This window comes from Lepisma saccharinum, chromosome 1, assembly GCF_977018435.1.
Source record: "Lepisma saccharinum chromosome 1, izLepSacc3.1, whole genome shotgun sequence".
Lineage (NCBI taxonomy): Eukaryota > Metazoa > Arthropoda > Insecta > Zygentoma > Lepismatidae > Lepisma > Lepisma saccharinum.
In genome coordinates this window covers 105,539,023-105,565,060 of record NC_139229.1, presented here as the reverse complement: position 1 = coordinate 105,565,060, position 26,038 = coordinate 105,539,023, and the positions used below count along the sequence as shown (strand labels likewise).

The window sequence follows — 26,038 nt, the reverse complement described above, 5'->3', positions numbered from 1 at the left end:
GACTGAAAGTTGAATAATGCTCGATGTTGTGTTTTCGAATGAATTGCTGGACGACTGAATTGTAGAATTCTTTTCCGTCATCTGTTTGTGAGACTTGGCATTGTCATGATGACCTTACCTTGCAGCTCCGGTCTCCTGGTCTGGAGAGCACATCGTAACTCCATCATGACAATGCCAAGTCTCACACAGCTATGATGACACAGCAAAAAATCAGAAAATGGGATGGGAAGTCATCCCTCAGCCTCCCTATAGTCTGGGCTTGGCTCCTTCGGATTTCTTCCTGTCTGGTCATCTGAAGGGCCCACCTGCGGGAAAAGACATTTGACAGTGGCAAGGACCACATTTCTTGTGTGAAACAATGGTGTAAAAGTCAGCCACCTGAATTTTACCAAAGTGCATTCAAGGCATGGAAAGAACGTTGGACGAGATGTGTCACAGCAGATGGAGGCTACATTGAGTGACATGGTCTTCTAGCCAAAGGAACAAGGTATGTTCACCTAAATTTTCATAATCATATTGCAACTAATAAAAATATTATAACTAGAGCCCGGAAGTTTGGCAAAATGCCTCTTTTTATCTACTGCATATATTGATAAATTGTTTCTGGATATACGTTTTTTATGTTGTTTCGAATGTTTTAGAAGCCTTTTCATTTTGCCTATTTGGGACCCCACTGCCTATTTTTAATTATAATGCTTTTTTTTTTCCCTTTTTCAATGAAATTTGAACATTTTTTTTTTAAAAAATGTGTAAATAAATTATTTTTCTCCCAAAAAACGTTGTTGGCATTTATTTTTCTTCCGTTTATTATGTGAATAATTTTCGCCTTATTTAAGTAATATTGAACTCACGTATGTTTCAACATTGCTGAAGGAGAAAAGTGTGTTAAAAAAAATAGTATTTCATGCTGAGTTAAGATATTGCCTTTCCGTTAACATGTCCTTGTGAATGATTGACTGCTGAAAACCTGTTGCAGAACACCTGCACAATTACGTCATCATGTCCAGCTTCCGTGTCAGGAGGTTATTGACAAGAAACAGCACTAATGCCCAAGGGCGTTTGCATGGATTCCAAAATCAAGTTCTCTATCTTTAGTTTAGTTCTGCACTTTGGAAGGAAAGGATCGTGTAGTTGTCATCATGCCGAAATTTAGTGTGCTATTAAGTGGTAAGTTACATGGTTACGTGCATGAATTTGGTGAAAACACATTTTGGACAGATGGTACTATTCTTCTCTGCAAGATATGTGAAAAAACATTCAACCATGAGAAAAAATACTTTATATCTCAGCATGTGTCAACAGCAAAACAAATCTGCAGTTGCCAAAAAGGTTGGACAGAAGAAGATATCTCTAATTTCAACAGTGGGCACTTCATGCAACAGGCAATCTCAGTTTTCTCTTGAACTGTGCAAAGCTTTCATGGAAGCAGGGATACCTTTCTGGAAAGTGGAAAACAAGTCACTGAGGAAATTCCTGGAGAAATACACTAAAGAAACGGTGCCGTCGGAATCTATGCTGCGGAAAACATATTTAAGCATCTGCTACGAAGAAGCTCTGCAAAGAATTCGTGCTGAAGTTGGTGGAAAGAAGGTTTGGATTTAAACAGATGAAAGTACTGACGCTATGGGATGCTGAATAGCCAACGTCATCATATGAACTATGGAACCAACATGCGGAGAATCCTAGTCATTTCTTCTCACGTCAGAACTACTAGAGAGAGCCAATGGTTCGTCAATAGCTCAGTTATTCTCAAATTCCCTACTTCTGCTCTGGCCAGATGGTGTACATCATGATGACATGTTACTTTTTATCAGTGATGCAGCTCCCTATATAAAGAAGGCTGCCATAGCATTGAAAATTCTCTTCCCGAACATGCTTCATATCACATGTGTAGCCCACGCAATGCACAGATTCGCCGAAAAAGTTAGTGTTGCACCCAGAAGTGGACAGGTTGATTTCGAACACAAAGAAGATATTTCTGAAATCTCCCTCTCGAACCTGAACATTTCAGGAAGTTGCACCTGAGCTTAGTTTACCTCCGCAACCAGTCTTGACAAGATGGAGAACCTGGATATCAGCAGCTATATATTATGCTAACAACCTTGAAAAAATCAGTGAGGTGATCGATGCTCTTCCAGAAAATGAAGCGGCTTCAATTCGTGAAGTGAAAAAACTCCTATGCTATTCAGAACTGAAGAATGAACTGTTGTTTATTTTTGCACATTATGGTGAATTGCCAGAGACAATTACAAAGCTAGAAAAAAGAGGTGAGACTCTTGTAGCATCCATGAAAATCTTCGAGGAATCTATGCAGCAGATGATGGAAGTGTCAGGAGAAAAGGGGTCAGCTGTTGTGGAAAAGTGCAAATGGGTAGTGAGTGCAAATGATGACTTGAAACAATTGAAAACAATTTGTGATATTCTAAAAGGTGAAAATGCTGTTATCGAAATGAGTCCAGCTACATTTGCTTGTTTTATGTATGCTTCATTAACATTTTGCCAGAAATTATAGATAAAAGTAAGTAACTTTCAAATGTGCCTTTTTCAGTTTATTTTGCCTTTTTTCCCATTTTAGTGCCTATTTTCCACATTATAAATGCCTTTTTGCCTGCCTATTTTAACGAAAATAAATGCCTGAATTTCCGGGCTCTAATTATAACCATCTGTGCAAAACTTATTGAACACCCTTTGTATATTGTGGTTAAATTCTAACCTACAGAATTATCCTATTTTCAATAACTAAGGGGAGTGAACATGATTTTCGGAAAAAAAAAATAATTTTGATTTTTCATAGGCCTACTTGAAGGCATTGCCTGTGTTAATAAAAATTGAATATTTTGAAAATTAATTTTCTTGAAACGAAAATGTATACACAGTGTTTTACATTATTCCTAAATATTTGGTCAAACCAGCTAAAAACAGTAGACACTAGCCTACAGCCATCATACCAAACATTACACTTTCTGGTTGTTGCAGGGAATTACGGTCACATGCAAGGAATGCCGGTCAGTGTGACTGGGATTCCCTGCACTGACGCCATTAGAAAACAAAAATCGAGGTCATGACAACTATTAATATTTTTTCAAACTAATACCTCCACATCATAGAGCACTTAGTATGTATTGACACCTAAAATAATTAGAACAAAGTAATAATAATAAGGTATACTTACTGTTGTCAATGTGATGTCCAAAGTTTACAAGAAAAACACTTGCAAACGAAAATCCTCTGCGTCGAGCATTCATATACACAACTGAACCAATGGCGAGGGTGTTTCTCCAATCCCTCGAGTAGATAGCAGCACTAGTTGGGAGTCTCCACTGTCCTTTCCATCTGAGAAATCAGGGTGACTGCGATTCCCAACTGGCCATGATTACCTGCCTTTCCCCTAATTAACGTAGTTGCAATGAACACGATCGTTGAACGTGGTTAAACATCTTGGACAAACCTTGATATGACTTTTGTACTTACTTGTTTGACTTCTGACCAAGCATGAAAGTGAACAAATAAGACAGTAGTGATGAACATCCTTGTTGGAAATGAGAAGAAGATTTATTGCACGAGCATAATCGTCATCAATATTGCTTATTCTGACGGAATGTACGACATGTTTATCTGATGTGTAACCATACACATTTATGGTTAAGCGTTTTCCTTCTGAATCTTCTGTACGTGACTCTTAATTTTGATATATTTTTAAGAGCAACTGGATACTCGATACCCACCATAGCATATTCAATCTCATCAACACATTGTGTGTAATGACTAACCCGCTCTGGATGATTTGACCGATGAACCTGATGCAGAGCTGCCAAGACACACCAAAGAAAGCACTTTGCATCATTATTTTGGATATTCAACACAGCTTTCTTATTTTGAATATCTAGTGGAAGGGGCACATAGCTGGAAGCGGAAAAAGGTGCGAATTGGTTTACAAAAACAATTAATTTGCGAGGACTCCCATATAAGGACCATCCTGATCCCTTAGCCTCGAAATCATCGTGTTGCTTAACAAGTTCGTTGGAAAAATTAAATAGAAGTTGTCCAAATTATCGATATCTGCCAAATGAAGAACCTGGTTTTTTGTTCTGTGATTAAAAATATTTGTTGTGCCATCGTGTTTCTCGTATTCAGAAAATGGATCAACATATACTACTTTAATGGAATTGTTTTGCAGTTTATCTTTCAGAATATTTATTATATATGTTTTTATTTCACTCAGGAAACTAGGAATGTCACAGCCTGGTTCCGACGTAAAAGGGTAATCTTTCAGCTGGCCGTTAAATGCAGACCTACTTGGTTTACATTCATTTGATAACTTAATTTGTTTAACTTGTCCGGTCGATGGTTTGCAAATTTTCAGATGCTTATTTAGATTAGGAATGCTAATTATCTTTCCGCATTGTGGACAGGGCTTAGAAGGTAACAAACGATTTATTCTTGAACCTGTTTCACTACACCTTGCTCTATGTACTGATAAATTGTTTCTTGAGATTAGGTTCTCACAAGTAACGCATTTGGTTTTAGCATTTTTACAAGTGAAACTGGTGGATGCCATTTTTTTAAATACACTTTCACACAAATCAAAGAGAATATAAAAGTCAAGTAAAAAACGATAGAATTTTTAGGTATGTTATTTATTGAGAATTTCTTGGGGACAAGTAAAATCTGATCATGTAAAAAATTCAATGTGGTCGAAATCACTAGGAAACACCTTCTAAAAAGACACTTTAAACTTGAAATAATTTGTTGAATATAGCTTTAAAACAAGTTAAAGGACTATGGCCGCAAATACGATAGAATTTTCAGGTATGTTATTTATATAGAATTTCTCGGGGACAACTCGTCTGGTCGAGACATTTCAATTTCTAACATTTATTGAGAAAATGTATTTATTTATTTGTTTATATTTTAAAAAATGCAAAATATGCCTTGGAAATTTCAACTAACCTAGCTAACTAGATTGGGGAAACCTCTAACTGTTGTCATTTCCGAACTTTTAATTGACATCTCCATTGTTATTTTTGGCTCAATTTTCAAATTGGCCATAACCAAATTTACCACAAGGAGATGGCGGTTCCTTAATGACATATTTTAGTGAAATATGCTGGCATAAGTTAAGTTCGTGTTGCTAGAAGGCCTTCGTCGTTGCAAGTCACCTAACATTTGAGAAAATAAAAAAAAAAAAAGTCTACGTACTGAAAAAAGTTGACAGACAATTCCAACATCAGAGTTTCAATGTTTTGCTCATAGATGGCTTTGTTGTCGCCTATCAAAAATTCTGTGACCCTTACAAAAAAAATTTCCGAAAATCATAAAAATGGTGACAAAGTGGACGTATGTCGGAAACTAAGAGATATCGCGAAAATAACTCGAAAAATGCCCCCTCCCCCCTCCCTGTTGACTTTGACGATGTAAAGTAAGAGTACGGAATTTGGTGGTCCTGAGGTGGGCCAATTGCCAAAATTATTATTATTATTATTTTGCATCATCTCAATGTCCTGTGTCCTCCCCTACCAAAATTGGTATAGGTAGTCATGGAACCAAATTTACCACCTCTGAAAATTTTCCAAGTCCAGTGTAGAAAAACCTAAAATTGTGAATATATCAAACAGTGAGAGAGAGGGCAAAAATAAATCGAAAAATCTCCCCATTGAGTACTCTTGTCGATTTTGTTGATGTAGATTATGTATACCAAATTTGGTGGATAGAAGTTGAAGGGGAGGGGGGTTTGGTCTAAACACCAATTGCCAATTTTTTTTTTCATTGCTTGTAACTTCCGAACAGATGGTCGCAGAGAGCTCAAGTTTGGTGCATTTGCATAGTCTCGGTGTTTCTGAAGGGGTTTTACACAACACTTAATGGCTACTCTGTTGTTTTCAAATCCATGACAAGGCTACAAAATTTAAAATTTAATTAAAAAGCTGTAACTCGCTCAATATTACACTGAAACTGACATTGATTTCACTGCACACTCACCACACATGACACTAAGTAATGTATGTACCAAAGGTCAGATGGCAGCGTTTACCTTGTTACAGTGGTGCTAGTCTAAAAACTTTAGTACAGTGTATATCAAATAAAAGTACAGGTTATTCAATGTACATAAATGCAAATAATTCTTCAATATTAATACATCAGGAAAACATATTCCATGACAGGAGTAAAAAATTTATTCCTTACTTTCTCACAACTGGAGGTATACAGGCACTTTGTACAAAACTTGCAGAACTGCAAATTATACAAGTATTTCAAAATCGCACAATTTTGAACAGTTAATAAATGTTACAATATATGAAATTAAAACAAAAGGCAGCAGCACCCAGTCAAAGGTAAGAGGGAAGAAGCCACAATTGTCTATTCCTATGTAACTTTTGTGGTTACAATGCCAGGGAAAGATTTTACACCAATAAATGAATGCAGAAATCTAAAAATGCTGCAACATTTAGTTAATTTACTACAATAGTGGCCACAATAGAACCTGAAGCTTCACAATTTTACTATTACATGTAAATTAAGAATACTGAAAACTACTCTCGATGTACAATACATTTTTAAGGAAATTAAAAAAAAAAACTGATATGCTACTTTCTGCCACCATAAAACTAAAACTTTGGTTTAAAAAAATACTCAATTATGTACAGTTCAGTTACTTGAAATGATTACTTCAACTACAAGATTAATAATACATTTTTAAGTTATAATATGTAATTTAAAAACAAAACATTGTTCACTGAACTATACACATTGTCATATTTAATACTGTTGTAGTTAAACAGCTAAAATTTGAATGTCAGTATTTTCATTTCAAGATTATGTAATTTAAAAGTTTAATGCAAAGAAGAATGGAGATTTTTCTGAACATCACAGAACCAAGACCGAGAATTACAAATGTAATTTAAATAAAAATTCTTCATACACAGTTAATTTACTTTCAAAGTAATTGAATCGTGATTTGTTTCCTAGTGACAGCACATCTGTACAGATAGTATCTTAGTTTCCTACAGATTACTGTTGATAAATGATAATTAATCTCCACACCTTGGCTCTTGAAATACAATATTAGATTTCAAGACAAAAGAACAGCATAAAATTTACACTTGCTGTGACAAGCCAAAGTGAGTTTTTGCATGCATAGCTGCAACAATTTTGACATTTGCAGTTATATGTTCACAAATTACAATTAAGTTATCTTTGAATGAAAATATAAATATTTTTTCTCATATTTTGCAATATAAAAAGTCACTAAAATGGTTTGCACCAAAAATCCACTAGAAGAGTGTTGTTCTGAATTTGTGAGGGAACATCAAGGACTAGTAGTACCGAAAATCAATCACGATGTAAAATTTGTATCATCATATAAAGATAACAATTATGCTGCCAGCGGCTTCAGCAAGGGGGGGGGGGGGATCCTTGTCTTCTAAACATGCACGTGATCATGTTTGTGGATTGTACAGACTACTACAAGTTCTGATGTAGATGGTGACCGTGGTCAGTGAAATCGTGTAACAGTTACTCTGATATGTTAGCATGGTTCATGTGTATATTGAAACTGTTCTTACATTGGCTGCAGGCATTCAGAAATCCAAGAAGCTGGATCATATTTGCAGGACTTCAGTTGGTCTTCATATCATTCCTTCTATATGCATTCAATTTCTTACAAAGGTACACTCCTATTCACATAAAATGGCACATTTTGTAAGGTTGGAGAATTGAAGAATGTGTCACTTTTCTCAAAATGAGTGTACAACCAAAGTCAAGGAATGAGGGGAAACGATAATATTAAAGAAATACACCACAGTGAAAAAATAATACAAACTTTTGTATATTTGTGACTTTTCACTCAAGTCCAGTGGCTTAACTCTTGCTTCACATGCAAGAGGTCCTGAACCTTCAATCTAATTGGAGAAATTTTCTAATATATTTAAATAGCTACAGTATTTATAAGAGCCAGGCCTACAATTCCTACATTTGACTTTTAATAAAGAAGCAGTAGATAAAAAAAAAATCCTAGTATGAAATATCCACAAATTACTAAAGTTAAAGAAATGAATGGTTGCAAATGGTCCATTCAAATTACTTCATGAAATTCCATGAAGATTTGTGGCAGGTTTTGCTTTCTTTTAAACAAATACAGATACTGTAAAACATGTCATGAAGGTATGTAGGATGTGTTTTCATAGCGCTCCACATATCCTTGGTAAAAGTGTAGCTGATAGAATCAGCACCTTGCTCTGACTGCCTTAACCAAACTGCATCTCTCCCTCCGAAGCATAATATGAAGCGAGGTTGAAAGTACAAACAAAGCAATATTTCCCACAATGATCACAGTAAAGTACTTTTGCCATTTACCAAAATTGCATCTGGCAATGTTTAGCCAATTGTGTTCAGAGAAACCAGTACCCATCTCCCAACAAAAAATTCCTTTAACGAATTAGCAATGGAACATGCCACGTCATTTGCAGATGTAGTGCCCTCAGAGTGTAGAATTTCAGGTATCTTCCCCTACCTTTCTCCAGAACAATGTGAATTAGGATTTTTTTGTGTATTTTTTAGCCTTGTTGTGGGGAGTAAACATAAAGACAAAGTGAACTGCATACATAAGCACAACAGAGATAATATCTTAAGTATTTGCCTGTAAATAGGCAGAAATTAATTCTATTTTTCATATTCTGTCATGCCTAAGAATCAAACCTTAAATGTGCCTGTTTCTGCCCAGCAGAAACTGGGATTGTTGGGTACAGATATCAATCATTTTTGTGCTTAAAATTATATTATGCAATAACATATAACTACATTAATAAAAATGATCAACTTGATGTTCCCTCGAAGTTGATTGTAGGATGTTAGTAACAATACTAACAAATCAATATAATTGAAAAATATTACTTGATGCCACTTTGAATTCATAGACCAATACTAAGCACAACACACAGATATTAACATATAAGCATCTGTACTCCATTACGAAAATAAAAATTAAAAACTTGATCAAGAACAATACACGCAACAAGGATAAAATTACATTTATCACTTGCAAAGAGACATGAATAACTTGAATAATGGTCTTCAATAAGTTTATTTTTATGCAAGCTACTTGAGCTATGCTGCAAATTCTTTATTATTTTATTTTGTTCAAACCATATCAAGTATAATCTGCCACACAATCAACTGAGTTTTGCATTTTTCATTGCTATTTTAAAATCCCTTTTTAGAAGAATCTAAGGGAATAACTGGCATCTCTACATACAAAATTTGTGTGTTATCTTTGACAAGATACAAGAAAAACATATATTTAGATGTTTTTATATAATTTAAGTCCAAATGCTAGTATAGAACTATATCAATTTCTTTTGGACCCTTCTATTTATAAAATTTTAAAAAACAAAAAAAATTACCAAAAATCAAGTAGTCTATTGTAAAACATCATTTGGATCATAAAATACAGTTTGCTCTAACTGTCTCACTTTCAATACACGAATACACAATCACTCACATACACTCTTATTATGTTATCTATTTTATATTTAGGACACTTTTCATTCATATTTTACAAGACGACGAGACCTGTATATTAACCATTTTGACCAATCATTTTTAATCAAAGAAATATTCAACATTTATGTTCGTCATTAATAACTTAAGTATGTTAAAAGTATTAAATTTCGTCTACTTTCAAAATACGCATGTAACCAATATGTTATTAATAACTTATTCTTACATAATTCTATGACATTTTTTTAGCCTGTACAACGGTTTCTTTATATAAAAACTATAAAAATGCAGCACACTTAATAAAATGATCAACTTGCATCCTACATTGAATAAAAATACCCATGTGGATCTACTCAAAATTATAATACAATTCTAATGGGGTTGGATGCCTAAATGGACTTAAACAGACTCAGAGGGACTTTGGAATTCGCTGAGAGCTTTGATTGGATTCTGAATCTTCTTCTGCGAGCCCTTCCTTACCTTAGCCCTCACTTCTTCGGGCTTCTCTGGACGCACAAGCGGCTTCTTCTCGGGGGCCTTCATCTTCCAAACAACAATGGGAGACTGTGGGGAAAACAAAACACCTTAGCAGCTTGCTTCACATAGGGCAGCAATAATAATAAACTACATAAAAAATCAGCTCAATTTGCACATTTTTACTACTTTCATATTTGCTCATAGCATTTTAGAATACTGCATTCATAAATGCAGTGAAAGTTCAGTAAGAAATATAAAAGTTGGCAGAAAGGTACAACTCCACCAGAATTACATGATAAACTTTTGTTAATTCTGATTAAGAGCCAAAAATGTATACTATAGGCTGATTCATAAGATCATGACAAGCTTGTAATTCTGAAATGTGGATGGTTTTGGACAATCTGAGCATTCCACCATAGTGGGGGGGGGGGGGGGAGCTGACAATGCAACCAAAACAACCCTATCTTACACACCGAGACATGGCTACCAGGTTTTCTTTTTAATTAGGAAGACAGTAGTGTGACATCAAAAAACGTTGCATTTCAGCAGAAACCCCTGCAATATTTTTATGTGCCACAGCAAATTAAAATTATCAGATGTCAAGTGGCAAATGTGCTTTGGCTTATAGGTAAACAAACATGGATTAACATCTCAGAAATGCATCAAAACCATTCCACATCTGGCGAGCATCGTTGTCATGTGGTTGTTGCAGTTTTCAACCATTGCTACACTGATTCAGTACCATTTTCTGAAGCATGAAACTGGAACAGTTGCCGACAGCTAAATACTGAGCATCTGAAAACAGTTATGGTCAAGAACACAATCTTTGTGCTTTCACATTTGTGAAAAGTCCAAAACACAGCACCAGAGAGATGCTGAGTGTGGGAAAAACATGGTTGAAAACTGCAGTGTCCATGCAATGGTTGTGTTCTCTAGTTGTAAGATGATTTACATGGGCTACTCCTTTGTTAATGCCATCTTTGGTTACCTGTAAAACAAAGCATATTTGCGAATATGGCATCTAGGCTAAAACTGATTGCAGATTTGGATTTCTGTGTTTTGATACGTCACACTACCCCTACAAAATTCAACTCTCATCCAAGATGGTGGCTGTGTCTCAGTTATAATGTGTAAGTGTGCTATTTTCTCAAATATAAAATTTCACTAATTTGGTCATCAAATCTACTATCGGTGCAAAATCTAAACTTGTTTTGGATTAACTTGATATGAACATGTTTGGAACGGTGACCGATTCAAGTCTAGAAGCATCACCAGAGGAAGGTGTAGTGTGTGACTGGGGCTCTCTGAAAGAGTACTGTACCTGAGTATAAAATATTGGAGTACACAGAGATGACAGCTGTCCAAAACAGGAAAAAGAAACCCTTACAAAAAAAAAAAAAAAAAAGAAAAAAAAGTCACCTGCAAAGGTTCTCCAGATGCTGGTCATACTCACCTGTCTGTTCTCCCTAACACTGTGGGCACTGGGTTATTGTTACACCTGTTTGTAACTAAACATGATGGGCAAAGTGAGGGGACAGTGGAGAAGAAAATGGGAGGAAACATCATTAAATCTGGCACAAAAACACACTTCTATGGATGACATCATCTTACGTAAAATGTGCAAATCACTCACATATTTGACAGCTCTAAATCACATTTCAAGGTGATATAATTAGAAAATGTAAAAAAGGAATATTTCTCAATATACTGAACTTAAAATTTCCAAAAACCATATCACGCATCTTATAGTGACAAACTAATTTTATTTGAAATTTGAAGACTTGTTTTGACCCACAGATAATGCATAGCAATGGAAGAAATGGTCGACATCCTTCAATATTATGAGTATAGAAGAGTGATGTATTTATTACACACTCAAGATAAACAAAAAATTAAGCACCTAGAAGGAGTGGTGGAAATGAAATGAAACTGCACCTGTTGACAGGTTATGTGACTGTATTGCAATTATTACAAAATCAGATCAAATGGACAACAGAGTGTGTACTACAGGCGTACTGAGTAAGATGTGGCACCCACTCGGGCCTTGATACATGTGCCGATTCAATTTGGAATGGAGCCGTAGAGCCTTTGTATCCTCTCCAGAGGCAAGTCAGCCCACAGCCGTTGTAACTGGCCCTCAATATCCTGCAAATCGGCACTGGGTCGGAGTTGACGTCTGTGCTGATGCCTTACATGTTCTATCGGGGACAGATCAGGGAATCTTGCTGGTCACGGGAGTACCTTAACATGATGCAGGCAGTCCATAGACACATGTACCGTGTGCGGATTAGCGTTGTCGTGTTCAAAGACTGTACCAGGATGTCCGTGACGTAGTGCTGTACCGTCAGAATCCCCAGAACCACTACCAGAGGTGATCTGAAAGTCATACCCCCTTTTGAACTTTTTCAAGTGCTGGTAATGCTGTCTGATGCATCTACGAGGCATTCTCTGTGTTATCACCTTCTCTCATGGTGTTGACTGACTGTCTGATGCTCCACACACGCCTTATGAATGCTATCAGGCCTGATAACACTACCACGCGGTGGCACAACTAATGCACTCTGGTGGCCGCTCTAGATGTTACAAATCATTGCAACTCTAATCATTTACATACATATCGAAGGTACACACATGTACGAAACGACGTTCAAATTGGACCTTTCCTTCTGGGTGCTTAATTTTTTTTGTCAATGAGTATGTTATTTTACTCTTTCCTCCTCTGATTTCCTGGCTATTCATTTAACCTTTACCTAATTCCTACCTGAACAACAATGTAAGCCAATGGCTTTCATTTCTCTGCCCTACACTAGATTTTCTTTTAAGTGCCTCATAACAACATTCACAGGATAATCATTAATACATGTATACAAACTATAGGTATTGTGTTACTCATCTCTACCAATAAGCTTTAGAACTAAATTTCAAAGCAAACCACATAACAGCTACACTATCTCACATGAAGGGGGTTCTGGTGCTTTTAACAAAACAGATAACACTTCTCAGTTCACCGCTTACTACAGCACGCCCAGTGATAAACTTACACACAGCAACTTTCCTTCCAGACTGTTAGGTTTCCACATACATGACACATCCACAAATTAAGTAGTATGGTGATGCTGTGCAATATACTAATGTAAAAATTAACATATAACAAATAGCACATACATCATTACACATAATATTCAATGCTCAGCCATTTTTTGGCTGAACACTGTAAAAAAAAACAAAAAAACTCGTGCATCATGCAAAACAACATCATTTAATGAACCTTGATTTTTCGAATGAACATTAGATGATTTTGTACTCTGGTGTCTAATGTAGACAATCTTTGACCTAACTTCAGCATCCACATATGATTGAGGAGAGGAGTTACCATGAAATCAGCACTAATTTTATTCCCCAAATAAGCAAGAAAACATATTCTGTAAATGTTGTTGGAAAGTATTTGAATGTAAGCATCTTAACTGGCCTGTACCATTCTCTCTCTGATATTGTTTATCAGTCACATAGTCATGAATGAGATTCACATGAAAAGAAAAGTATGTTTGTACACATACATACATGCCAGTGATATATACACACAAAAAAATCAAGGCCCGTCTGTAGTTAGACAATCACTACAAATCAGGTTACCACACAATTGTTAATTCTCTCCAACATAGTTCGTTAGAATCATGAACTCCGTTAGCTCATGCCACAGATCATGCTTAAAATAAAACTAATGTACCAGATTTACGCTGTAAAGTATAGCATGTGTTGAAGTGATTGGAAAATAAAAGTAAGAGGGCTCGCTGCGCTCAAAACCAGATTCATTTACCTCCTATACTGAAATAAGAAAAGGTAAACCAACAGTACTACATTCATTTTAGCAAAGCATGCAGAACTTCATGGCACAGAGCACCCCAAAAATTAAAACACATGTACAAAATAAAAACCTGTAACCACAACCCAAGCATCATGTAAATCCAAATAAACTGTGGTAGGCACCACCATTAATTCATCATACAAAGATGCATGCTGTCATACCCATAATTCATTGTTTCTCTTCCCAAGTATGGAAATAGAGCACACCAAATCTGCACCAAAACTCCATGTTTATATACGTTTAGTTCCTACCACACTCATTAATACAGGGTCCGGCAACTGAACCTGACGGTTTTTAATTACAAATCGAAACAAAATACTTTGATGCAACAAAGTCATTTGATGCATGTTGTACTACATCTCGAAGCATTTTAGGAAAATAGCATGAGTGGCAGTTTCATGCAATTTCTTGAAAAGTACAGTTTGTTTTTTTGAATAGCCCACCTGTGAGGTGGCAACTGAATCTGACTTGTTTTTAAATTAACACTGAACGGAAGTTGCTCGAGGTAATGACATTCACCATAATCTGCATGTTCCCAGTTGGAATACCATTTTACTGTGGGTATGGAACTTCAAGAAGACGGCATCAGCAATGAAAAGAACACTAGTGGACATTGTATGGTTCGCACTCCCGAGAACATCAAATGAGTTCGTGTCGGTTTTGAGGAATCATTCAAAAAATGAACTGCCCTTGTCAAGAAATTGCACGAAACTGCCTCCTATGATATTTTCCTAAAATGCTTTGAGAAGTAGAGCAACATGTATTAAATTGACTTGTTTGCATGAAAAAGTTTTGTTTTGATTTGTAATTAAAAACCATCAAGTTTAGTTGCCAGACCCTGTACTTTTCAAATATGTGCCTTAAATACCAATAAAATAATAAAAGAATTGCTTATATTAGTTTTTCATAATTCCATTAGTTACGGTTCTTCTGATTATCACAATACGTGTAATAGCTTGAAAAAATTCCATTGCACAATAGGAATTCAAGCACACAGGATTAATGTTGAGCACAGGCTTGGACTGGTTAGTTACACAAGCAAGATTATGATTTTAAACAGTTTACATATATGCATGCTATAAAGTCATCAGTAGTCCTCTCATTCAAAGTATGTTTTACATAAATAAAACCTGTGCAGTAATTACTAGAGCTGAGTCCACACCACTTTGAACCCAGACTACTGCAGATTATCACTGATAATGATATACCAATGCTTGCAAATCATAAAATTAAGTTTCTCACACCACATTGGTGAAAAATTAATGGATACTGAATTTTGTATAATTTCCACGATAATTAGACACGTGAAAGTGTTGAATGGCATTTATGTCAAATCCATGAAAGACCACAACACTAGAAAACTATGAGCTGGTATCAGTACATACACCAGCATCTGTACTGCCTAAGCCCTAGTAATTTCAAAAAAACTGATAAATGTACGAAATGAATAAATAACGAAAAATCTGTCACAAAGTCGCCGTATAACCTATATAAATGAAATGCATATTGTCTTCTATACTACAAAAAAAGCTATAAGAAAAAAAAATTACCACACACACATAAAAAGCCACTGCCAAATATGAGTGAAGCAAACAAAATCACACTCCACGTTATTTCCAGCTGCCACACCTGTGTGCGTCACACAAAAGGAAATGTTAACCTACCTCTTCAAACTACCTGAGGTTAGGAGTAAGTCGAAATGAGACGGAAGGAAAAGAGGATATGACACATATATCTCTACAACTAACATATACAGGGGGTAGACAACAATAAAAATAATTCAGGCACCAGCCCCTTTTCCTCAGGAGCAAACATTTTTTACTTTTGCTAATATAGGCTAAGAAAGCCATGAATCCAACTAAGAGAAGCTATGAAATGTGATCTTAAAACATTTATTAATTAATACAAGATTGAATTAAAAGTATTTAATTTGCACCAGGGTGGCCTTCCTAAAGACAGCGCATCCTGTAACAGCATAAATAACTAACTATGCAACACATTCTAATAGATGGTAGACTTTTATATTGCTGCAAATTTTAAAATTCGATAGTGGCATATTTATTATTCTCTTTTAATCAGGCACGTGACACAGAAAGCACATAAACATTAAGAAACACATACTGTACTTGTTACTTAAAAAAAAAAGTAATGGAAATTTCTTGAGAAAAACTGGGAATATAATCAAAACGTCTATCAGCTATTCATTGATTTTAAAAAAGCATATGATTCAGTCAAAAGAGATAAATTATATAATATATTAGTCGAGTTTGGAATACCTAAGAAGCTTGTTAATATGGTAAAAGTAAAATTCTTGTGGATATTAATATGTCTGACAAATTTACAATTCATGATGGGTTAAAACAAGAAGATGCATTATCTCCATTGCTCTTTAATTTTGCCTTAGAATATGCAGTTAGGAAGATAAAAGAAACTAACGGAGGACTAAAATTAAACGGTGTGACTCAACTGTTAGCATATGCAGATGATTTAGACTTATTAGGGAATGATATAAATACAATTAAGAATAATGCTAAAATATTTTTCAAAGCAGCTAAAAAGATAAGTTTGGAAGTTAAAGAGAAAACGAAATATATGCTTACAGATCGAAACCAAGTGTTAGGTAATAATCAAAATCTAATTATTGATAACAACTTGTTTAAACCAGTTTCCAAATTCAAGTACTTAGGAGTAATACTAACAAATTAAAAATATATTAAAGAGGAAATAAAAAGCAGGCTTAAATCAGGAAATGCATGTTACTTTTCTCTTCATAAACTTTTGTCGTCTTGTTTCAATATACAAAACAGTAATTTTGCTTGTACTATTATATGGATGCGAAACTTGGTCCCTTACATTGAAAGCGGAATATATATTGAGAGTATTTGAAAATAAGATCCTTAGGAAAATATTTGGACCTAAAAAGGGATGAGGAGACAGGTGAGTGGAGGAGGTTACATAATTTAGAACTACATAATTTGTATTCATGTCCAGATATTATTAGAATGATTAAATCAAGAAGACTGAGGTGGGCAGGCCATGTGGCACGAATGGGAGAGGAAAGAAGGGTTTACAGGATTCTTGTTGGGAAACCTGATGGTTAAAGACCTGTAGGAAGGCCAAGACGAAGATGGAGGGATAACGCTGAGATGGACCTAAAGGAAATCCGTAGGGATGGGAAAGGGTATATAGATCTTGCCTAGGATAGGGACAGATGGAAGGCCTGTGTTGCTGCAGCCATGAAGCTTGAGGTTTAAGAAGGCTAGAGAGTTAGTTAGTTTAATGGAAATTTCCATAAGAACTCGAAATGTTAAAATTCTCAACATTAAATTAAATCTGTTTGGCGATTACGCGGGGAGAGGTAATTCACTGTTAAGTAGTTCACGTTTCATTTTTCTACCTGTCTGGTATCATTGTCAGGCATGTACTGTACATACCAGTACATGCATGATGTAAGCTACCAGACAGGTGGGGAAATAGACTGCGAACAAAAACTTCACAGAAAAATGAAACGTGAACTACTTAACAGTGAATTAAAAATTCTTTTGGAATTGAATTTAAAAGTTCAGGCACCATGGCCACCTGTATTTTTCTACCCCTGCACACATATATTTAAAATTGACATTCACTACTTCCATAGTTTTTCTCCTGTACATTGCTACTATCACACACAGTGTCTCTCAGTCTTTAATTATTACACATCACTGTGATAGAGCATTAATGGCAGGGGACTACTTTTCAAATAACTTCCCCGTTTCATCTATTCCACCAATTCAAACCTTGCATGCACACACGCACATGAACACAAACGAAAAAAGTTTATGCTGTACAAAAATTTTACTTACTGAAACTGTGCCTTGTCTGGGATATTTTGTAGAAGCAACATATGATGCCTTAACTGTCAGCACTACAGCATTCATCAAATTCTTCGCTGCTTGAATGAGTGATGTAGCACTATCCAACTGGATAGGGAGAGAAAAAAGAATGTAGAAGAGATTGGCATAGGTATAGCAAGATTGACAAATGATATTATATTTACTACTTTCATGCAAGATTGTTATGGGTTCCTTAACAGGAACAGAACCTTTTTCCTTGCACAATTTAAATTTGGTCCAAGTTACGTATTGTTTCATTTCAACATGGAACTTGGACCGTATTTAAATTGATCACGAAAAAAAATTTTCCTGAACCTAACTGAAATAGTTTACAAATAAAAAGGTTCTTTACGGTCCAGAACCTATTTACGGTTGATGATTTTTCTCACCTGGGCCAGAATTGAATTTATTTAAAATTCCTGGACCTTTAATAACCCTGCTTTTCTGTGCTAAGTCTTACATTCTGCATCCTAATGAATGAACGAAGTTAATTCAACTGTTGAAAATAAATTAAGATAAAATATAAAATGTGCTTCTTCAGCTTCTAATCCTGGCAAGGGGAAAAAATCTGTTTTCCAGGCCAGGGAACCCTGATAAAGAATGTGAATAATAGTACATCTGGCAATGTCCAGTGTCTGTTTTTACATTATTTTATTAATTACTGTTAGCATTACACTCATTACTAATGATATTTGTCAATAACAATAAAAAATCCACTGCTGTTATTTTGGTGTGAATAAAATGAATCTATACACGAGACCTGAAGCATAAAATACTTACCCCTGACACAATAAGTTCCCCGCTGATATTCTGAACGTCAGCCTTCACTTTCGAAGTAATGTTGAGCTGATGGCAGTACAGGGCAATTCTTTGCAGGTAAGCCAACAAATCTTTCTTTGTTGATGATTCAGGACACTGGTCAGCAATTTGTCTAGTCAACTTATCCAGTTTTGTTCCAGCTTCTGAGATTTTCTTTGCAGCGTTAATTACATCCATCGTTGTCTTCAAAGGTCCACGACCACTGTGTGTGCACAAGGTAAAGGTTAATGCAATGTAAAAGCAGTTCACATCAATTTCTATCAGACAAGACATTAGGCTAAAAACTAGGGATAGCATCCAGTTAATTCAATATTGGATAATACCTTTGAATTCATTCGTTGATAAGATTTTTAGTGTATTTAATCCATTCCGGAAGAGACGTGAGAATACATAGTTTTCCCCAGGAGACGGGGTTTACTGCGGTTTTTGAAAAAAATAATAGTAAATATGTTGTTAAGTGTTTTATTATTTAACATTTTTTCTAAAAATCTACAACACTTCCTCTTTCCACAGATATATAATAATATATTACATTTTATATACATTTTCTCACATTTATGATTTTTTTCTGTATCAATATTTTGAAAGTGAAAAAACTTGCAAAAAAATTGCTGAAAACATTTTGAATAGGTAATATAAAATTAGTTCATGAAAATAACATAAATACTTTCTATTAGGATCGAAATAATCACTAACTGTGAAATCTGATTTGGAATCATCCTATATTAAATGCCATTCTCAAGAGTACAAACAAAAGTGCAACTTAATTTGACATGAGTACAAGTAAAATTCTGCAACGAAGAAAATGCAACATGTAATGGTTGAAATGTGGAATAGATGGTCACAACACACATCCATAAGAGACGCGGTGCGATTATAGCCCATCATTCATCCACAATGGAATTTCATAGTGAACAATGAGCTATGCCCATTGCCTATCTTATTGGATAGTAATTGTATGTTGGGCTATGCCCATCACTTAAATTAGAGGCGAGACACTTAATCTGTACTCTATTGATATTCAGTGATACAGGTATATATGTTTATTGGTTGAATTACCGATCATATACATGTATAAATAACCTGTCTTTTAGAGCAAAATCTACCTATCATGTGTCCTGGTTTTGTGCAGCAAATGTCTAAAAAAGCAGCTTCTTACTGAAAGGTAAAAATGCATTCCAGTCACCTGGTTACAGCGAAATGAGGTGAATGTACCATTCATGTTGTTCAAGGAAAATTTGCAACTTTATATCGGATTGGGTAGAATATCACGTTTTGGTAAATTTCATATTCATTATTTATTAGTATCAGTGAAAATTTCATTAACATTCTATCCCTAATTGAAATATAAATAAGTTTTAATTCAAAGTTCCTTCAGTAAATTAATCTCCTTACTGCCAATCTCCTAAGGACCAAGACTTTTAGTACCACCAGTATCAAAAGGCAGGAAGACAGATGAAGCATCAACAGTGAGCACCTCGTATCTTGCAATTCCATCAAAAACAAAGCATACATGTCCTTACCTATACTAAAAGTTAAATATCACATGACAAAGAACTAAAAAATAGTCTTACAGTAGTTACTATGCGTATATTGTATTGCTTACCGGGTGAAGTCTGTCATTTCCATCATTATCATACACATATGCTTGGCTAAAACGATGATATCGTTTCCTGTATCATCCCACTTAGCAACTTCTCTGTCAAACTTGAGTTTCTCATTTCGGAAGTGTTCCACTTGTTGAGCAATTTTCTGTTTATCTTCTTCTGTCATCTTTCGCATAGCTTCCTAAAATACAAAAGGGACTCAAATTAAGAGCTGGAAAGTTACAAGCAATCAGAAAAACCAATTTCCATTTGAATACAATGTGTGTCATGCTTTTACACAAATTTACAAGTCAGTAAATTTCTACTCTTCTTATCTGTCACTGCTGAATGAATTATTAACGTGGCCAATGGAATTTACAGACAAGACTGAATAACTTATTTCTTATTTTGTATAACTTTTGTGACATTTTGGTTACTTGTGATGGTCAGAATGAATGATGATGAGATTCAACACATAAAATGAAGTACTTCAAGTCAGAAGTTTGCTGATAATATCATGAATCTAACACTTAAAAAACTTGGCCACTGATGCAGTGGGGTAATTTGGTTAACCAGTAAGGATGTGCATATGGGTAAAAATTACCCAGGCGATTTTAAAATATATTTCTTGATCACTTCCAATGAGTGTCTGAGGCCATCCTTCTCAGTACCTTTCCAGTGAACCCTCCTGAATGTCGGGACCTTGAATAAACTGTTTGTTAGTTCGTTAGTTCCATTCGCATGGCCGTAAACATTGCCTGGGTAAATTTCACCCAACATATGCACACACATTTCAGGAAATAACATTCTCTCAAAATAAACATTTTCCTTCCAATAGTACATTTATGTAGTTATCAGAGTATAAGTTTATTCCTGTGTAAAGATCATTTTTCCTTCTCCAATATTTACAGCAGAATTAAGCAATTTTCCGTGATTTGCAGGATAATTCAGACTTCAGAAGGTGTTGCATCCACAAATACTCTAAATTCCTGTTTAAGAGCTTAGTTCGCATTTTGCAGTTAATTTCGTGACAAAACATGGTAGGAAAATGCACCTCACATGAAAAATGATCATTACAGTGTGCTATTTTAAATTTTGTGTTTCTGTCAAAACAAAATCTGCATGCCTCTAGGTATCGGCTCACCTCTTAAGAAACATGAGTGTTCTTTTGAACACGAAGAGGATTTTTTCAGCAGATGTTGTAAGAATATGGAATGCATTAAACAACTATGAACTGGACTTACCCTAGCAGTGCATATGCCACTGATGTCAGGATATTCATCCACACCATGCTCTCCTGTATGTGCACTTGCTGAAATTAAAAACCAAAATAATCATCATTACCACTTATCATCCTGAACTACTTCATTGAAAAAAACTACTGCCCCTTTAGCATTACAAACATGAACTAGACTTGCACATGTAAGCAGTAGTTATAATATTTAGCCTAAGTAAAAGTGACTATAAAACTGCAGGCTAATGACAGTGGCAGAACTATCAAATTAAATTTGCATGATTGATGATACTTTTGAACTGTTATTGAACAAGACCAGCATTTATAGCAACCAAAGTGGTAAAACCAATTCATGCAATGTGAACATTTCAACACCTGTATGGTGATGAAATTACATGTATCTCATTGTTCCTTAGTTTTCATACTTTATTATAAATCTTGTGTGCATTATTAACTTGGGCTACAGTACGTAATAGATCCGAGTTACTGGTTGCATCTCTTATGTTCAAATTTAACATTTCACTTTAGGCAAAACCACTCATTAGGGGATGGAACTAAATCAGCTGATAGTGATTTAGATCAATACTGGCATATTGCCAATTATGCCATTTAGGTATCGCACTACTGGATATAAAAGCTAAATTCATGAACAGTGTTTCTTTCTTAAATACATTTCTAAATATATACTTCATGTTTTGTGAATAGTGAATTACCACACTGCATCTTCGGTTGTGACTTTATTCTCTTGGTATTTCAATGCCACACGTGTACTTTTTTTCAGGAGCTACAAATGCAATTAGTATTCAAATGAATATTGTATTTGTATTTCTTCAAAAACATGAATGTTTGTAGCATCAAAAAGTCGAGAAAATAAGAACTTGTACTACAGAAGGAATACATTACTTGTGCAAATTCCCTGCTCACAAGGGGACTAGTATGACAACAGACAATTGCAAAGAATTTTGGCTTCTAGTTTTCAAGGCAAAAGCTATTAGAACCACCTTCATATAGATTAACTGAATTCTTGCACTTTTTATCATATCAATTTACTATTATTCATTAACATATCTATATTCTAAAAACAGAAATCCTATTCTTAATTTCAGAAAATTCAGGATTCTTTTCTCATGTGAGATAGGGGTTTCAAGTTGTCAGCACCTGAACTCAAATTCTTCAAATTTTCAAAATGAATGTTCGTCTTAGTTGTAATCAGTGTGAAGTGCACAATATTTTCTTTGTGAATGCTCTCTGCATTATACATACCATTTTACAAAATAAAACGTTCTTACTATAAAAGCTGGTCACTACAGCAAAGACCATAGTGGTACATTCCAGAGAAAGAAGAAACAATTACATTTACTCCTTGTTTCAATGGTGTAATGCTCATCAAACTCAACATCCTCTGGATCCAATTCTTCATCAGTCTGGGGGGGAAAAAAACAATATAGAGAGAACATTGCAAATACAAGACGAAGCAAGGTACCCACAACTAATCTTGAAACAAAATTATACTACTATTAAGAATGTTAATTATAAGTACAGAAAACTTACAGTGGATAGAAATAATCAGTAATAATGTACTTCTAGCGGCTAGGAATGTATTTTCACTGCATTTTGTCCAAAACAAAAAGAAAGAAAATATTAAAATCTCGATTTTATGTTCTTTGGGGGTGTACGGAAAAACTTAAAATGAGGGAAAATTGTAAATCTGAAGAAGTTTTATAGCATTTTGTTTTATTGAGACCATGGAGTTTGAATGTATAAGGTGGGAAAATGTAAATGAAGGAACACAACATTGCATTTAGCTTCTGCATGCACATTCTTGTTATTTTAACTCAGCTTTCAGCTACATAGACAATCTACAACTAATGGCAGTTATAAAAAAAGAAGATTCAATGCAGTCACGTACACATCAGTATTTGAAATTACAGATTATATGGTAAAATTAATAAGAATATTACTCTTTCAGAGACTGTGACTTTTGTTCACCATTTAAACACAAAACAAATTTGATTTATACTTAAAATTTAATAAAATATGTTCTGACATCACACGCCAGATGGAACAGGTTCTTGTGATCAGATCACTCTCACTCACTCACTCTCTCTCTCTCTCTCTCTCTCTCTCTCTCTCTCTCTCTTTCTCTCACACACACACACACACACACACACACACACACACACACACACACACACACATATATATATATATGGATAAAAGCAAGGAGGGCCAAAAGGGCTAAGTAAAAATCAAAGAAGGTAAAAGGAAACACTCACCGGGCAGTAGAAAAATTCAAAATTTTCGCTAATTTCATAGCATCATCGGTGTGAGAAGAAATAGACGGAACCGGAAGTTGGGGCACTGCAGAGTTGCCAGGTCCCCATCGAAGAAGAAGCAGTGCGTAGAACGAAAAAAACACTGTTTCGTCACCAGGCTCGTCGTAAACTGTGAGTGTGTAGGAAGAGTTGGGAGGGCGGGAGGGACGGGATGGTTTGGGGGGGAAGGTGGGTGAGGGATGGACATTACTGGGTGGCCTTGTTCAGGCCAGGTGGGGTGGTTGCACTTATGGCCGATATATAGGCCCTTTCCCATCTTTTGCGAACAGAGGTGTTGGCTGGTTTGGGTAGGAGATGGATGATCGCTACCCGGAAGCAGTCGTTGAAACTGATGTTGTGGTGGTTGGTGTGGACGGCGACAGTGAAGTCCAGGTTGTGGGTGGAGGAGCGGTGGTTATTGATGCGGAGGTTGAGGGCTGTTGATGTTTCCCCCAGGTAAAAATCACCACAGATGTTGCAGGTGAGGATGTATCTAGGTTTGAGGCATGGCAGGTCCCTTTGGGATGAAGGGTAAATTTGCCAGTGGCCGTGTGCACCTGGAGGGTGTGAGAAGTGATGAGGATGGGGCAGGTCTTGCACCTGGGGCGGTTGCATTTATGGGCAGGGGGGTGTTGGATGTGTGGTGAAGGAATGTTGTGGACCAGGATGTTTTGGAGGTTGGGGGGGCATTTGAAAACCACCCTGGGTTTGTCGGGAAACATGCTTTTGGTTTCAGGATCACTGTGGAGAATTGGGAGAAGAGAGTGCAGTGTGTGCCACACCAAAAAAGCCATTCCATTCTCTCTGGCCCTCAGGGGACAACGCCTGAACACTTCACCCACCTCCCGCCAGAATTATAACCTCCGCCTACTCCAGGCCCTGGTTAACCGTGGATATCCCTCCATCCTGGTCACCAAGCAAATATCGCGAGCTGCCTCACATACCACTACCACCAAGAAACCTGCTGCCACCAACCCACCGGCACTCATCACCCAATATCATCCCCACCTCAACAAAATCAGGCACACACTGCACTCTATTCTCCCAATTCTCCACAGTGATCCTGAAACCAAAAGCATATTTCCCGACAAACCCAGGGTGGTTTTCAAACGACCCCCCCCAACCTCCAAAACATCCTGGTCCACAACACTCCTTCACCACACATCCAACACCCCCCTGCCCATAAATGCAACCGCCCCAGGTGCAAGACCTGCTCCATCCTCATCACTTCTCACACCCTCCAGGTGTACACGGCCACTGGCAAATTTACCCTTCATCCCAAAGGGACCTGCCATGCCTCAAACCTTATCTACATCCTCACCTGCAACATCTGTGGTGAGTGATTTTTACCTGGGGGAAACATCAACAGCCCTCAACCTCCGCATCAATAACCACCGCTCCTCCACCCACAACCTGGACTTCACTGTCGCCGTCCACACCAACCACCACAACATCAGTTTCAACGACTGCTTCCGGGTAGCGATCATCCATCTCCTACCCAAACCAGCCAACACCTCTGTTCGCAAAAGATGGGAAAGGGCCTATATATCGGCCATGAGTGCAACCACCCCACCTGGCCTGAACAAGGCCACCCAGTAATGTCCCTCACCCACCTTCCCCCTCAAACCATCCCGTCCCTCCCGCCCTCCCAACTCTTCCTACACACTCACAGTTTACGACGAGCCTGGTGAAGAAACAGTGTTTTTTTCGTTCTACGCACCGCTTCTTCTTCGATGGGGACCTGGCAACTCTGCAGTGCCCCAACTTCCGGTTCCGTCTATTTCTTCTCACACCGATGATGCTATGAAATTAGCGAAAATTTTGAATTTTTCTACTGTCCGGTTAGTGTTTCCTTTTACCTTCTTTGATTTATATATATATATATATATATATATATATATATATATAGATACACACACACACACACACACACACACACACACACATTCAAATGTTCCATATTTAGCCACTTGAAAACCTACTTTAACTTTACAACAAATTAAATTATGGTTTAAACTATGTGCATTGTAAAACCAGAAATTCTATGGCAGTGTCCAAATCAGCAGGTGGAGTTCAAGGGGAGAGGTGAGACAAGTACATGCTTCAACTCGCTGTAGTCCCACATTCGGCAACCATATTGCAACTTTCACTTTGCAGAGGCAACGCTTACTGAACAGACGATGTAAAACTCAATGTTACTTGGACATTTTATCGATAACACTGTACGTAGAAAAATTGGTAAAGAAGGAATCACATGCCACATTTTTGATGTGAGTGGTAAATAGGTGGAAATCATTGTTGTGTTTGATTGTTGTCTGCCTTCTGCTTCCATAATGTGGACCTGTACAGTGGGTAACATTCAAGCTGACACCTGG

The 26,038-nt window shown here is 36.3% G+C and overlaps 1 protein-coding gene across 10 annotated transcripts in view; it reads right to left on the bottom strand.

Annotated features, from left to right (window-relative positions):
* Positions 1-5,732: 5,732 nt before the first annotated feature.
* alpha-Cat (catenin alpha) overlaps positions 5,733-26,038 on the bottom strand; it is a 69,911-nt gene continuing 49,605 nt past the window's right edge. For 3 of the 10 annotated variants that reach the window (XM_083135886.1, XM_083135904.1, XM_083135895.1), the window contains exons 14-19: positions 22,703-22,772; positions 21,359-21,426; positions 20,135-20,316; positions 18,490-18,730; positions 17,680-17,796; positions 5,737-10,059 (exon numbers count right to left, since the gene is read on the bottom strand). In XM_083135886.1, coding sequence (XP_082992012.1) covers positions 9,895-10,059; positions 17,680-17,796; positions 18,490-18,730; positions 20,135-20,316; positions 21,359-21,426; positions 22,703-22,772 — 843 coding nt within the window. In that variant the 3' untranslated portion in view covers positions 5,737-9,894. Of the gene's footprint in view, positions 10,060-17,679; positions 17,797-18,489; positions 18,731-20,134; positions 20,317-21,358; positions 21,427-22,702; positions 22,773-26,038 lie in introns of all 10 variants that reach the window. The other 7 variants (XM_083135876.1, XM_083135867.1, XM_083135857.1 and 4 more) reach the window with 4 other exon arrangements.